Source organism: Camellia sinensis, chromosome 13 (genome assembly GCF_055761805.1).
Source record: "Camellia sinensis isolate YWXY chromosome 13, ASM5576180v1, whole genome shotgun sequence".
NCBI lineage: Eukaryota > Viridiplantae > Streptophyta > Magnoliopsida > Ericales > Theaceae > Camellia > Camellia sinensis.
Window position 1 is genome coordinate 19,457,553 of NC_138973.1, and position 15,911 is coordinate 19,473,463.

At 31.8% G+C, this 15,911-nt stretch overlaps 2 protein-coding genes and 2 long non-coding RNA genes across 4 annotated transcripts; all 4 read right to left on the reverse strand.

Moving 5' to 3' along the window:
• Positions 1-418: 418 nt before the first annotated feature.
• LOC114307555 (uncharacterized) lies at positions 419-997 on the reverse strand. Its single transcript, XR_014349860.1, has 2 exons — positions 758-997; positions 419-663 (listed from the first exon to the last, which is right to left on the reverse strand). It is a non-coding gene; the product is annotated as an uncharacterized LOC114307555 (long non-coding RNA).
• Positions 998-1,219: 222 nt separating this feature from the next.
• LOC114289204 (uncharacterized) lies at positions 1,220-3,421 on the reverse strand. The gene is made up of 8 exons (XM_082900322.1): positions 3,319-3,421; positions 2,985-3,229; positions 2,602-2,805; positions 2,430-2,522; positions 2,237-2,332; positions 1,850-2,122; positions 1,652-1,738; positions 1,220-1,306 (listed from the first exon to the last, which is right to left on the reverse strand). The coding sequence occupies exons 1-8, from the start codon at positions 3,419-3,421 to the stop codon at positions 1,220-1,222; spliced, it is 1,188 nt and encodes a 395-aa protein (XP_082756448.1).
• Positions 3,422-3,730: 309 nt separating this feature from the next.
• Positions 3,731-4,692, reverse strand: LOC145806545 (uncharacterized). Its single transcript, XM_082903838.1, has 2 exons — positions 4,599-4,692; positions 3,731-4,500 (listed from the first exon to the last, which is right to left on the reverse strand). Exons 1-2 carry the CDS (start codon positions 4,650-4,652, stop codon positions 3,790-3,792), a joined length of 765 nt encoding a protein of 254 aa, XP_082759964.1. The 5' UTR covers positions 4,653-4,692; the 3' UTR covers positions 3,731-3,789.
• A 422-nt stretch (positions 4,693-5,114) lies between these two features.
• On the reverse strand, positions 5,115-6,657 carry LOC145805819 (uncharacterized). The gene is made up of 2 exons (XR_014347970.1): positions 6,392-6,657; positions 5,115-5,233 (listed from the first exon to the last, which is right to left on the reverse strand). It is a non-coding gene; the product is annotated as an uncharacterized LOC145805819 (long non-coding RNA).
• Positions 6,658-15,911: the final 9,254 nt, after the last annotated feature.

Consider the following 15,911-nt stretch of genomic DNA (forward strand, 5'->3'; position numbering starts at 1 on the left):
AGACACTATTCGTGACGCTATCAAGTGCCATTAAAAAAGACTTGCAATCTAAAAAATGCCACGATATGGATTTTTAATGACGTTTATTATGCCACAATTGATATTTATAACACCTTCATAAATGCCACTAAATCCAATTCATTTGTGCCATTAAATAAATATAAGTGCCTTTGGAACTTATTTTAGTGACACTTTGCAAAGCTACTATCACTACTATAAAATGCCACTTATATATTTTTTTCATTGACACTTTTAAAAGCTACAATTATGCATGCGTAAATACCTATAAAAATTGAATCAATTTTATAAACAATTAAATATTAATAGCCACATCATATATTAATTTAACATCCATTCATCCTGTAAAATTTTCATAATAATAAACAAATATTACCACCATAAGATCATCACATGAAAAAAAAAAAAAAAAAGCCACAATCAATTATTCATTAAAATTTCAATCCAAAATTATTAAATATTCTACCACACTAACAAAGTTAAAGTAAAAACAATTTAAAAGAAAATTATTCCGACCATAAATTCTGAAAAGCCATAGTGATATGCATATTCCGAAGAGAAAAATTATCAAAAAAAAAATTAGTTCCCAAATTCTCAACCTCACTTGTATAAATATTCTCGGCTAGCATCCATAACTTGTGAAATCTGCATCCAAAAGATAAACATATGAAGGTAATTGAAACTATATTAAGTTAATATAAATTTGTTAATAAAATTAGTATTTACGAAAGAAATATACCACAAATGGAGCAGGCCAAGCAACATGAGCTCCAATAGCTTGTCCAATTGTTTTGACAAGTCCATATGATCGGATCAAGCTCTCATTAGGTTTGATTGGCACTTGAACATGTACCTCCCAATAGTCAGGTCCTAGTTCTTCCCCTTCTACTTCTTTAGATGCGTCTGTGCTTTTAAGTACTCCGATTGCAACTGTTTCTGTTGGCCTAATAATACTTTTTAAAACAACTATATCTCCCACCTGTAAATCAAGATTTAACTACTTAAGTAATTGTATATTTAAAATTAATAAATAATATTTAAAAAAAAAACTAGTACAAAGTGCTAGAGTGAAGATGATCACAACTGAAAGTGATATGGATTTCTATAGTAGATAAGCAAGCCAAATGCTTTAATTACTTAATTGGTTCACTACACTACAACAAATTATATAAAAGTAACAACCGTAAAACTTTAGACCATATCAAACAATAGCATCAAAAATCAATAACAACCAAAAGCACCAATCAACGACAATCAAAACCATGTCCATTATCAATATCAGGATCACCTAACCTCAACGATGTAAATCAAACGTAATTGTGAAAAATGACAATCAACTAATTACTTTCAAGCAATATTTTGAGAGAATCAGAAAGAGGCCATGCGGTAATAAATGATGGATAGATGTCTTGTTAAAGCTTTAGAAGAAAATTAAATTAATTTTTTTAAAAAAAATAGCACAAACTTTGTCATGTCATGATTTAGACTATGTAGCACATATTGTCTAGATTTCAATAATGAAATTTATGTCCGCAATATTCATTCCTTGGTTAATTGAAAAATAAGTATTGCATGGTATTCTAAAATAAAGTTGGGAATAATGTGATATATAAGATTAGCTCTTAATAGGTACCTGAGTAAGAGAAGCATCTTGTATCGATGACAAAGACCATGCTTGATGTCGAGCTGCCATGTCGAGAGGAGTAGAAATTGTTGTGGCCTAACCAAATTTGAACTATTTAATTTTACAAACACACACACATAGACATATGTATGCATATATAAGTGTAGGAAAACATCAATAACTTATAAATTCTATTAAAAAAACTACCTGATTAGATGTGTTTGTCAAGTTATTCGGAGCATGCTGAACATGGGAAGCTTTGGACCTTAGCTCCGAATTTTCACCTTCCATAACATCCATTGTTGTGTCTTGGTTTGCTTTATGACCAGATGTATCTCTCCATAAATTAGACGGGGAGACACCTAATCCATACATGCGAACTCGTCCATGTTTTTCTTTACCCATCACTTGTCCAAATGCATCATTTGGGCCCTTATTTGATAAATTTGCATTTAAGGTTGTCCTCTCATTCATTTCATCCTATAAGGTTGCAAAAAACATAACTTAATATATACATTTCAATAACTCAACACTATAATGTGGAAATTTTAACTAATCTACAAGTTCAAATGGACATATTTATTTGGTACATACTATCATTGCTTTCGTTGCCTCAGGGGTTCCTGTCTCCTTTGTATAACATACTTTAAACATGTGAGCACGAGTTGGAGAGTGTCCCAACTTATTTTTCTACAAAATAATATATTCCAAAATATAAATTATATCATTATGTCACATTATGTATACCTTATGATATTAAATATACAACATGAAAAGATGAATTAACCTGCTCCTTTCGAACACGTGGAAAACTTTTTGTTCCAGTAGTATGATTATACTTTCGCTCTGCACGACTTGCTTTGTTTTTATCACTTTGTGCCTAAAATTACAAATGCATAAATTAATGGTGTCCAAACTACAACAAGTAAAATAACATATAATGATTAGATCGAGTATACCTTTACTTCTTCGATGGCCCAATACTTAATAAGGTGTTCCCACTGATCAGCATATACTCTACTATCTTTATAATGCTTTTGTTCGTCAAAACTCAAGTGGTTCTTATAATAATTTTTCTTTATGTTTGCCTTCCAGTCTTTTAACTTCTTACCAGAGCACTTCATAACCCACTTCCTAGCATGACTTGGAAGATCAAACTTTGACTGAAAAGAGAGAGAACAAGAGAGAGAGAGAGAGAGAAGAATACAATAATAAAAAATTAATCTTCCCACATAAAAAATTAAAAATAAACAAAATTATAACGAGTTTTGTTTTAATCACATTACTCATGTTTACTATTTTTCACATGTGATCATCTTTCGCACAATATTGTGTCATTTACCTGTACAAGTGCCCATATGTGATCTTTGTAATGTGCTGGGACTTTATGCCAATTCTTGTAAGTGAGTGGTGCATTTTTCCCATCACGCACAATAGTTCCAATGAACGATGATAACTTTGTTGCCAATTTGTCGTCAGGTTGGCCAAGTTTGTTCCAATTGACTGTTAGGCGCTCATCATCACGAGTACCCCAAATATTACGCATTTGCGTGGGACCTCTAGTTTTCTTTTGTCCACTAGCACCATCTAGTTATAAAAAAATAATAATAATAATACTAATAATAAATGATATACGAAGAAATAATAACATTTTTATAAGGTTTGAACTTGCATACCTGCATTATCATTGGGTTGACTAGAATTTGGTTGTATCTCAGATGGAGCTGACTCACTAAACTCTTCCACATTGCCTGTGCGAAACTGAAGATATGGGTCCATAGGCCTTTTGCTTTATAGATGAATCATAATATGATTCAAGTGAAATAGACAAATCAAATTGTAAACTTAGAATGATCCAAATAAATTATTTGCAAATGAACAAAATACTTGAAGAAAATTAACCAAAAAAAAAAATTCATAATTCACCTTTATGGCATTGCTATCTTGGTAGTGACTAAATGTAACATATAGTGAATAAATATTTTGTAGCCACATATGCAAATCACATAGTTAAATTAAAAACGCACTATTCATTCTTAAAACAAGCAATTAAATTAACAAAAACAATGATAAAGAAAGATAACAAAATGAAACTATAGAATTGTTTTCAAATATAAATAACTAGCAATGTTCAATAAGTTTAACAGTCACATAAGATCTAATTCTTCCTCATCTCCATCATCATCTCCATCATCATGAACATTGTTGTCTCTCAACACCTGAGAAAGTGGTGCATCTACAATTGCAGCAGACATGTCTGTCCGAACCAAATCAAAATTATTGTCCCCATCACCACTTTGTGTATTACATACAACACTCTGCAAGTATGCCTCCACATTGTCCACAGAAGACCCCACATTCATATCGTAAAAATCTCTCGGATTTATCTTGATAGCAACTTGCCAATCTTTGTGTTTCAGGTCTTCTACATACATTACCTGTTCTGCTTGAGAAGCCAACACAAAAGGCTCAACATCTTTCATTAATCGTGCAAAATTGACTAGTGTGCAATCTTTATCTTGTCTTTTCCCTGATTGTGACACCCATTCACCTTTAAATAACACGACCCTCTTCCCAAACAAATAATCTAACTCAATTATATCTGTTAACACGCCATAAAATGTAACATCTCCAGAGACCGGATTTCCATCTCTACCACTTGCAAAGCTTCGTGTTTTTGCCGTGACAATAATCCCACTATTTTGAGTTTTTCTCTTTCGCTCAATCTCCTTAGTATGGAACCTAAAACCATTTATCAAGTATCGCTTATATTTTGTGAAAATTCTATTTGGACCATGAGCCAAACATCTAAGCTCTTCAGTTATTTGACTATCCCCTGCATTATGCAATTCCTCAACCTGTTTTCAAACAATTGACGACATAACTTTTGTAAGTGTGGAATGAAGTTGAAGTTAATATCAAATCAAAATTTAAGGAACTTCAAAACACTGCTTACATGTTTATCAAACCATGTTGGAAATGTTTCACTATGAATGCGATCAATGGCCATTTCACGAAGACGTGGATTTTGTATGGAAACAAGTCTACGGTGTTGTCTGTATGCCATATAAAAGATTTGTAAGGGTGTGGCAAAAGTATGTAAAATAATAATAATAATAATAATAGCAATTCATTCTATATAACAGTGTAAGAAAATGACATCAAGGTTCTATACCGATTACATCTAATTAGTAACTAGTAAATTAGCAAAATAGCACATGTTGTTGCTATTGAAGCTAGGATTGATTCAAAATTTTGGTTTTTTAATCCGATTACTTCATGATTGTGAACAGCTGGTATTCTATGTGTTCACCCCCTGCACTTATTGTTAGCAATCTGTCCAATACAATCAAAACAACCGATCTAGTTTCTTTGTGAGTATATTCTCTATTTACCTTCTTCTTCTTCTTAATTTTTTTTTTTAAAAAATACCTCTTTATTTTGCTATTTAATTTTTGGGTTTAATGTGTAGGTGGTTCATGCCTCTGAATATCCTCCTCACATTTATTATTGGTTCAGCACTTGGATGGATACTTGTTAAAATCACCAAAACTCCTAAACATTTTCATGGCCACGTGATTGGTTGCTGCTCTGCAGGTACATCAACATCTCCAAAAAAATTGCAAAAATATTTCTCTCAAATTGTAAATGTGTATTCACTTAGCCATTTAAAACCTTGTACCTGTTGATAGTTGTGGTGCCAACCTTGGTAAATTTTAAAGGCTAGTTAGGTGTTGTTAGGGAACAACACAAAAAAATCAAAAATTCACTTCAAAAAGTCAACCCATTCTTTCTACTATTTTACACGTTTTTTTTGTAAAAGAAATTAAAAAACCACTAAAAATAGCCTCTCGAGTTGTGAGAATTATTGTTTTGTTTGATTGTTTCCTAGGCTCTCGGGTTGTGAGAGTTTCCTTTTCTAGAACGTTGCATAGGATATATTTTTTAGCCTGCTATTGTCAGAGAAAGCTTTTTGGTTTTCTGGGGCAATTTTGGAGTGTCCTTAAATGTCTTTTCTTTTTTGTAATAAAAGAAAAATTCAATCAAGATGTCCTTACAAGGCTTCAATGTAATCAAATTGACCCAGTAGATGATTCAGTTGATTCTAATTGTTTTTGAGATGCGGTTGTGCAGAGTAATGCAAACGGAGAGGATATGCACTCAAGTGACTAGTACAAACCTATTGTAGACTTCAATTTTTAACTTTAAAAATTTGAAAGGTCTGTTAGACAGATACACAGTACACAGGACTTCTTCTCAAACCAGAAAATTAAAAAATTTCAACTAGCATAGCAAGTGTCAATAAATTGAGCAGTGTACAGTACAAAATATGGATGGCATGTCAGGTTGGTGTACTAGAGTCATCAATCTTTGCATACAGCAAGGTAAGATGATAAGTTATAATGTCAATGGAATAAAGCCCTGTTTTTCAAGAGAATAACCATATGCAATGGGAATTGCAAATGACTCAAGAACATTCATGCTTGCTCACCTACAACAAATCAATCCATTATACCAATGTGAGGATTATTATACAATTCAACAGTCCAATACAAGTCAAGTAATCTTAGGCTGAAATGCTGTGGACTACTGATATACTGGGCTGTACTGATATATGGTCATGAGGCTATTTGTTTTGTGCTTGTATGGTGAACTGATTTAATCAAATCGAATTAAGTAGTTTTTTTTTGTGCTGTGATTGACCTTACTTAAAGTAGTTGAGTATCTATAAATGATTTGGTATTTAACCTGCAGCAAGTGAGGTATTGCATCAGAAATTGAGGTATTGCTCTGCTGTCAGGTATGGAAGCAGCTACCTACTTTTGAGTCTGCTGATTGTGGTGTTGCTGCTGCTTTTGTTCCAAATTCTGTATGGAAGCAGCTAGCTGCAAGTTTTTGTGATTGTTAAACAGGATAGATGTCTTAACTGATTTGCTGGTTTGATATGCTAAGTTATGGGTAGATCTTGTTGTGCTTTTGTTGTTGACGTGTTTTCTTCGGTCTCTTTGGTCAAATTTTGCCTCAACTTTGGTGTGGCCTTGTCTGGTTGCTGAGGCCAGTGACTGATTTGGGTTTGCTGATTTTGGTGGATCTTTGTTTTCCTATCCATATGTGCTGATTCTGGTAATTCTGCTTCTGCTACCTTTTGTTTCTTGGCTGCTTAGGTTGTGGTCTGTTGGTCTGGTAAGTTGGTCTACTTTGTTCTGTTTGATTTGGTGGCTGTTATCTGAATTGGCTTGTCTATCTATCTGTGCTGATCTCTGCTTCACCTGTTGGTCTGCCAAGCATCCTATTATTTGATTTGGTGGCTGTTTTGGTGACTGTTTTTTAGGTTTGTTTGGTGGATCAAAAGAACTAACTAGAACTATAAGGTATATATCTTATTTTATGATAACCCAAACTGGTCTTGTTGGTCAAGGTAGGTTGACATTGTCAAATTGTCAATGGTCTAAGGCTCTATACAACTGCATCTAATAGAAAGCTATAGTCATGGCCTAGTGCAGTGCAGATGCTGATCTCTGTGTAGGAATCTTTTTGTTAATTAGGGTGGCATGTGCAAAAGTGATGAGAAACTAGGCCCATGTTCTTTTACATTGTAGAGTGGCAAGAGAGTTATGGGACTTGAGCTTCTTGATATTTTGGATCTCTTAGGTTTTTTCCGGAGTGGTGAAATTCATGCATGTGTGGAGGGGCGGCTGTGTGGGGAAGAGATTCAAGAAGAAGAGCATGGCTTTGTTGATGATTAGACTAAACCCGGATCAATTTCTTGACTTCGTTTATGATTTAGTTTTGTAAGGTGCATATGGTTTTGTTGGGTCATTTGTGGCTCGAGTATAGGTTTAACACAACGATTTAATTTTCCAAACTCATATTTAATTGCTATGTTTGATGAACATTGAATGATAGTTGACTTGCTGTTTGGTTTTCTTATGGAGGGCAATATTCTCGACACCCCCACCCGCGCCGCCATCCCCCATGGCTAGTGGGCCTCCTCCTTTCCCTTTTTTATGCATTTTATTTCCTTTAATTTTTTGTTTTGATCTATATTCATGGCTTTTGTAGTTTGTAAATCACTGTTGTACAGAACAAATGCCCTGTGTACATCAGTGATTTATTTTATTTTTCAATAGCCAAAGTTCTCTCTCTGCTTGGCATCTTTTAGAAGGTTCTAAACCTCAGTTCAGCAGCATCTAGGAGATAAATACAAAGATATATCTTATTATGCATGCTCTAATAACCCTTACCTAATGTAGTGTTGCTATAGTTTTTATTATTATCTATTATTTAGTTTTTTAGTTTTTTTTTGTTTTTTTTTTCTCTTCCCTTCGGTGAAGTATTCTGAATTCTGATTGCATCCATTAGTCAATGCATCTTTGTTAAATTTGATTGTGTCCACTGGTACATGCTCCTATCTTGAATGGAATTCAATTCTTGGTCTAATCAAATACCCAATACTTCACTTATGTGCCTCTCTTTAATTTATTCCATTTTTTAATACTTAATATATCTTTTGCACCCAACAGGCAATAATGACTCCATGATCTAATAGAATTCATTTTTTACAGGGCCATACAATGTATAATCTCAATTCGTATACTATTTACAGATAATGTAGATTGGAAATTTAATAATTCACCTTGACAATCACAAGAAAGAGAATCATTGTTATTATTATTTTCATTTTAATGATAAGCTAGCCTATAGAAATCTCACAAATCATTGACATCTACCACTCATAAATCTTAATAAACAATAATAAGTTCATCAACGAAACTACTTTATAAGTATACCTTGAGGGTTAAACTAAGAAACTTGACCACATAGTCTGGTATACTAATGCTTGTTTATGTGATTTGACTGAGTAATTTGGTAAAAAAAAAAAAAAATAAACAGAGCAACCTAATGCAAAATCCCACTGAAGCATTTAAACAAACACTCACAAGACATTATATACAATCACAACATACAAACAATAATAGTAAATTACAACTAACCTTTTATATTAAAAGATGAAAATTAATAAATTCATGAGTTACAGAATTAGATTTTCAGATTGTATCACGTTATATGCCTAAAACAAGAAGATCATAAATAAGTAAGAAAGATAGAGGTATTGTGTGTGTTTGATGAGAATGAGAAAGAGAGAAAGAATACCTAATGAACTCTGATCGTAGAAGATGAAAACACAGGAAATTTGTGGTGTAGATGGTAGATAAGGATGGCATTTGATAAACCCTTGCTTCATGATTTGGCTCCCGCCTCTTTAACCCGCCAAAATCAAATTTACTTCACCAATTTCAGAATTTTTGGACTTCCTTCTCTGTCTCTATGTCAATCTGGTATGCAGATTTTGCTGTATCAAATTTGGTTTGTTTCTTCAGTTTCGTTATTTAACTTTGTTGTATAACATAGAAGGGAAAAAACTTATCTTAAATTAAAAAGTAAATATTTGGTCCTTATATTTTTTATTGAATCAGTTGTAACTTATAATTTTTAATTTTGTGTCAATTTAGTGTAATTAATAATACTGTTAATATTTTTAATAAAAAATTATCACTGAATTTGTTGTGGTTAACTTAACAAGTTGAGCAAATTTATTATTTTAAAGTATGACATATGTCACTTATATGTATATTTGTCATTTAAAAATATGGGTAAATTACATTGACACCCTTCTGAAGTTTATATTTATTACAGTTTCCCCTCACTGTTTGGTAATTACACTTCCCCTTGAGATTTAAAGTTTCATTACAGATTCCCCCTCAACAATTTAATTTTTTTAAATACCATTTTTGCCTTCACTAGGTAAATTACATTAACACCCCTCACATTTTAGAAATTATAATCCCCTCCCTAAGGTTTAAAGTAGCATTACCAATTGCTCCCTCATTTAGTATTAGTTGGAAAAAAAAAATTAATTGGGAAAAAAATTATTTGTCAAAAAAAATTATTTGAAAAAAAATTTTGTTAGTAAATTTTTTTAATTTATGTTTAAAAATCAACATAAACTCATTTTTTGAATTTACGTTTTCTTCTCAAATTTACAAACTGAGACAACAATTTATGAACCAAAAAAAAAATATCAAACAAGTTTTTATGACAGTTTTTAAAATTTTTGTAAATATAAATTGAAAACTGAAAATGAAATGGTTACCAAACAGGCCTCAGATGATAAAAATGTCGTAAAATTAACAAATAATTAAATAAGTTACCAACATAAGAAATGACTTATCAAAAGATTCTTAGGCTATGTATAGTTTGATTTTTAGAAAAAAAATTTAAAAATTAAAAATTAATTTGGTTAAGAAATAAAAAATAATTAATTTACCCAACAATTATAAATGTAAATTGTTGGGTAAAATCTAAAATTAAGTGTCAAAAGTGAATCAATTAAAACTATATGGAAGAACAAAATGTAAGGATTATTGATGTAATTTACCCAACAATTATAAGCAATTGAAAGAAATTGAGATAAATTCGTAATTTCAGAGTGAAAATCGAGTTAATTGAAACTAGAGGGACTAAAATTCATGAAACTTTATCATTGTACAAGAGAGCAATTTGGATTCTTTTTTTCCTGTTTAGTCATATAAAGTCGTTGATCAATTTTATACATGTAACAAGTACAGTTAAAAAAATATGTTATATTGAGTTTAATTTATTTTGTTCATTTTAAATTTTTTGAAAATATATTGTCATTTTTTGTTTTTCTAAAAAATGCCATTATATAGCTTGGAAAGTTTTTGGCTTAGTGGCATTTTTCAAAATGCTATAAATATTGTCTATGACACTTTTTGCCTAATGCCATAAAAAGTAAATTGCACCTACCTAGCTTAGTGACATTTTTGAGGAAATGCCATTGCTACTAAAGTTTAGTGACATCTGCTGATAAATGTCACTAAACAAATTTCTTGTGTCATTCTTTTAATAAAATGCCATAAAATTGATATGACATTTCTTTATTGAAATGCCACTAAAGCCTTATATGTTTGTGGTTCAATGGCATTTTTCTAAATGTGTCACCAAATATTTTTTTCGTGGCATTTTCTAAAAACATGCCACTAATATAGTGTCACTAAAATGTATTTTTGTTTTAGTTTTGTGACACTTATTTATTGAAATGTCACTAGAGCCTTTTATGTTTGTCGTTTTGTGACATTTTTCAAAAACATGACACTAAATATCATTTTTGTGGCATTTTCTAAAAATATGCCACTAGTGTAGTGCCACTAAAGTATGTTTTTGTTGTAGTTTTGTGACACTTGTTCATTGAAATGTCACTAGAGCCTTTTATGTTTGTCGTTTTGTGGCATTTTTCAAAAACGTGCCACTAAATATCGTTTTTTGTGGCATTTTCTAAAAATATGCCACTAGTGTAGTGCCACTAAAGTATGTTTTTGTTGTAGTGTGTTTTCGAGTTTTGGTTACGGGCGGTAAAAACTGTAAAATTTTACAATTTCAATTTTTTTTTTTGTGCTGGAATGAATCATGGTTTAAACTGTAAAATTTTACAGTTTCATAACATGTTTTTCAGTCTGATTAATAAAGATAAATGCTTAATAATTTTTTGCTTTGAAACTGTAACATTTTACAATTTCAAAGCTTGCTTTTTAGTTTGATCAATATTGGAGATTATATGCTTAAACCCTACAAAAATTAAAAAATAACATACATTTTTTTCCATTGTTGCTGCTGTTTGTCGTTACATTTTCTTTTCTTTTAGTTTATCAATACTTAGCACATTTTGCTATGTTTTTTCACTCTAATTTATCCATTTATTCTTTTTTTTTTCAACAATATTCTGGACATTCCGATAAGTCTCCAATAATGTTCTTAACACCCAGCAAACGTTCTGGACATTCCAGTGACTTCCATTGACGTTCATAACACTCCAGTGAACTTCCGACGATACTCCGGTGACTTCCCGGTGATACTCCGATGACTTCCCGGTGATGTTAAACATTCCAGCGAGCCTCCAGTGACCATCTGACGGAAATCCGAAGGTAGTGGAATGCAACAGCGTTTGTAAATTTAAAAATAAAAAATAAAAAAAAAATTGGTAACAATTAAAAATATATAAGATTAATTGATGCAAGTGTTTTGTTTTACGATTAGATGGATTTTAAACTTTGTATATGGGATTCATTGGTAAGTCCCCTTTTGCCTATGCACTAACAAACATCAATGTAATACGGAAGCAGAGGAATCAGGTATTGACATCTCCATACAAGATAAAGAAACAGCAAACAAAAAAATTACATACCAGATTGTCAGCTGATATGTGAAAGAAAAAAAGTATACAGAGTTAAACAAATGCAAACTGTAAAATAAAGGAAGATACAACTCTCAAACGAACATTCAAACATTCAATCATTGTATAGATCATTTTCTACACCGATTCACCGTTTATGTCTTGCAGCACATGAGGAACTCTTTTAGAGGCAAACAAATAGCACGGCTTCAACCAACTGGCATTAGAAGCACCGCTTCAATCAATTTCAGGCTTTGACTCATCCACGAATAGCTTTGAGTGCAATTAAGAAAAAACGTAAGTTTAATAGGTGGAGTTATTCTACAATATGTGTCCTATAATAATTAATAACATCCTTCATCAAATACTATTAGAAATTGTCACTGATTATTAATTTTCAGTGGTAATTTAAAAATTATCACAAAAAATGTCACTACTTATAACTTTATTGACAGTTTAAAAAAATCGTTACAAAAAATGGTTTCAACTTTTAGCAATAATTTAAAATTTTCATCATAAAAAAGTTACTAAGTATAAGTTTTAGCGACAATTTATAAAAACCGTAAAAAAATCATTAATTATCAATTTTTAACGACATATGCAAAAAATTATTACAAAAAAAATATATATTTTTATCAACGATTTTACTATGATTTATTTTTAATAGGACTTAATGAAAATCGATTCTAATTAATAATTCTAAACCGAAATGTTAAAATAAACATAGAATAATTGGACCCACGGATTAATAATCTTAATCCCATACTCTAATCCACCCAATCAAACATGCTCCCGACGGACTATGTAATTTATGAAAGTTTTGAGGGATAGTCTCCGTCAATGAGGCGTTAGACCCAACTTTAAGGTTTTGGCTCTTTTTATAGTATTAGTTGGACCCCCGCACTACGTCATTGATAAAAACAATATAACAAGGCAAAGAATCAATATTGTTTTTCAAAAAAATCTCCAACACAAAATACACTATTTCTTCTATTCTATCCTGCCAATCATAGACACATCGTGCACAAAATTGTGAACAAACAAACAAATTGGACCCTTGTTGTCTTAAAGTAGAACTCTGTAGGTTAGCTAATTGGAAATATTGCTTTTTGTCGTCTCTCTTTTCCTTCTCTCTACCATCAAGGTTGCCACCCCTTTCAAAGTTAGAACTAGAAACAAATCCACCTTCGAGTTTTTCTTGTGAAATTAATTGAAAAATAACATTAGAAATTTGTGTGAGTACAAATGATTTTATAAAAATGTGAACATCATGACAGATAGTTTTTTCCATTTTGAAATAAATGTTTAACTATTAAGGAGTAATCAACCTTCTCTACGAAGCAATCATCAATAAGAAATCTGATTCTTCTTCTAGTAAAGTTTCATATAATTTTTTTGTACAGGCGCACGTAGCGTGCATCTTCTCGAACACGCCTTTTTTAATACCTGGGCATATGAGCATAAGTATCCAAGAGTTAAAAATTAAAAAAAGTGTAATCCATTATCATTAGGTTTATCTAATGTGTCAGAGTGTAAAATTGCGGCACTTAGTAAAAAATTATCTAACAAATGCTAAAATTTCCAGAATGCTTCAAACCAGTAGGAGAAAAAAAAAAACAAAAGAGGAAAAAAGGTCATTGCTACTTTAAACAAAGTTTAAATTAATTTGAATGACAGGAGAAGGAAAGAAAACAACTCACATTTATTGTAAAGCCAATATTTAACATCATCCAATTGCTTTTTTGCACAACTTGGCAAAAGTATATCGTATAATTTGCATTTTCATATAATATTACACAAGCAACAGGCGAACTCCAGGAAAATCAAAACAAAATAAAGTGGAGGCAATTATAATAAATATTGTGACGGTTCACTGAAAAGATAAAAGAACAATAGCATGAACATCCAAAGCTATTTTACTCAAAATATGTAATCAGCCATCTTGTTGGACACATAGAATACATAACTGAAAGGGCGAAGAGTTATCAATAAACAATAGTACCTTGGTCATTGTTGGAAATGGTAGAAAAATTCTGGGTAAAACTAGAATTTTTTCTCAAGTTTGGTCTATTTTTTAGGTGGGCCCCGAGTGTCGATTTACTCGGGTCAAAGTAGTAACGCGTTCTATGCCGCGTTGTGATTCACGTGGTATATTTGGTTGCTCAAAACCATTACCGAGTGAATGAGAAATTGAAGCCAAAGTGTGCTCCATGGAAATGGAGTTTTGGTGGAAATTCCTTAAGGTTATAAATTGGCTTGTCCGACATTGAATTGGTGGGAAGTTTTGAAAGGGTTTATAAGGCTTGGGTGAGATACTTGGGGTGTGCCCCAAGGGGTACCCAAGTGTTTTAGAGGGAGAGGTTATGGGCAAAATGGGCTAGACCCATTAGACCCAAAAATCACCACACGCACGCCGCCGTCGGGCGGGTTGGGCCTGGGCTTGGGTGCTGGCGGTGCGCTGGGCCTGGGCTTGGGCGCTGGTGTGTGGTTGGGTTGGGCTTCTAATCTTTTTGGGCCAAAATCATTTGAATTTTATTTTATTTTTTGGTAAAATAAAATCCAAAAATTCAAATTAAACTAATTTGAATTTTCTATATATCCAAACAGGGCCCTTCCCGTTTTCAAACAGAAATAAACTAGTTTGGAATTAGTGCACACCCAAACAGGGCCCTTCCCGTTTTTGCTATCTGTTTGAATTGTTAACAGATTCAAATCTGTTTGAATTCAAAACCAACAGGTATCATACCTGTTCAATTTAAAACCAAGAGCCACCTTTACATCTATAAATAGGACCACCCTCATTTGATGTTAATCATTCAGAAATTTCGTATTTCACCTCTACTAATTATATTATTCATCTTGCTGCATTTTATTTTTGAAAGAAAGAGTGTAAACACTTAGTGTGTTCGTAAGGCAAACAATTTGTAGTGCTGCTATTGTTTGTGGTAAGATCATTTCATCCTGGGAGATAGACGTCCAAATTCTGAAAACACCGTGGAGAGGACGAATCTGTCTTAAGGACACAGTGTCAAACACTGGACTTGATCAGAAAATAATTCGAACAAATTAAATCAAGTAAGTTATTTAATTTATTTTCAGTGTTGTTTTTATTTATTAAAATCAGATTTAAATTTTATTTTTGTAACAAAATAAAATCTGTTTTTATTTTTTTTTTATTTCGAGTTTGATTTTTGTAATCAAACAAATTCTCTCCTTTTCTTTATTTCTTTAAATTCTAATTGTTGTTGTGTACATAATAGAATTAAATCTTTTAAATACAGTGAAGATTGTCCTACAGTCATTACACCATATAATTCATATTGAGTAATTGCAAATAATCATGGTACATGACAAGATTTTACTAATTGTCTCTTAATCCAAAGGCAATGTATGTAATGTTATTCTACATCATATTATATAGTATTCCCCACAATACATAGATGAGTTCCAATTCATCACATAAGATTTGTATTCATGACTAAGGAGGGCCTCCTGTAGATACAAATCCACATCAAAGACAATAACAATATTTTATAGTATTAAATAAAGACTGAGAAGTGATTTTATTCATTCACATTTATTCTTGGTGATTATTCACATTTCTTCATTCACAAGCTAGTTTTTCATATGAAATTAAATATTTTTTCGCAAAGGCTACAAGATAGGTGAATGCACTTACTGTGCATCTTGCATGGAATTGAAAGCCTCTTGGTTGAACTTTAATGTGGGAATTGCAGCAACAACAACCGATTCAAGGCCGCTATTCTGATGTTCTGGCTGTCAGGAAAAGGACGAACAGTTAAAATCCAAAGATTCAAAACTTCATTTGGTGGAATAACTTCTTATGGCATAGAGGAAAACAAATGAGAATTAGCTGTAATGATTTTCAAAAGTTGCATAAATAGAGCTCCAACAAAATAATTAGAGAAACATACTTTTTTTTTAAACTACTTTATTCATAATAAGAACAACCCACTAAGCTCCATAGTATTATAAGTAATTAATAAAATTATAAGT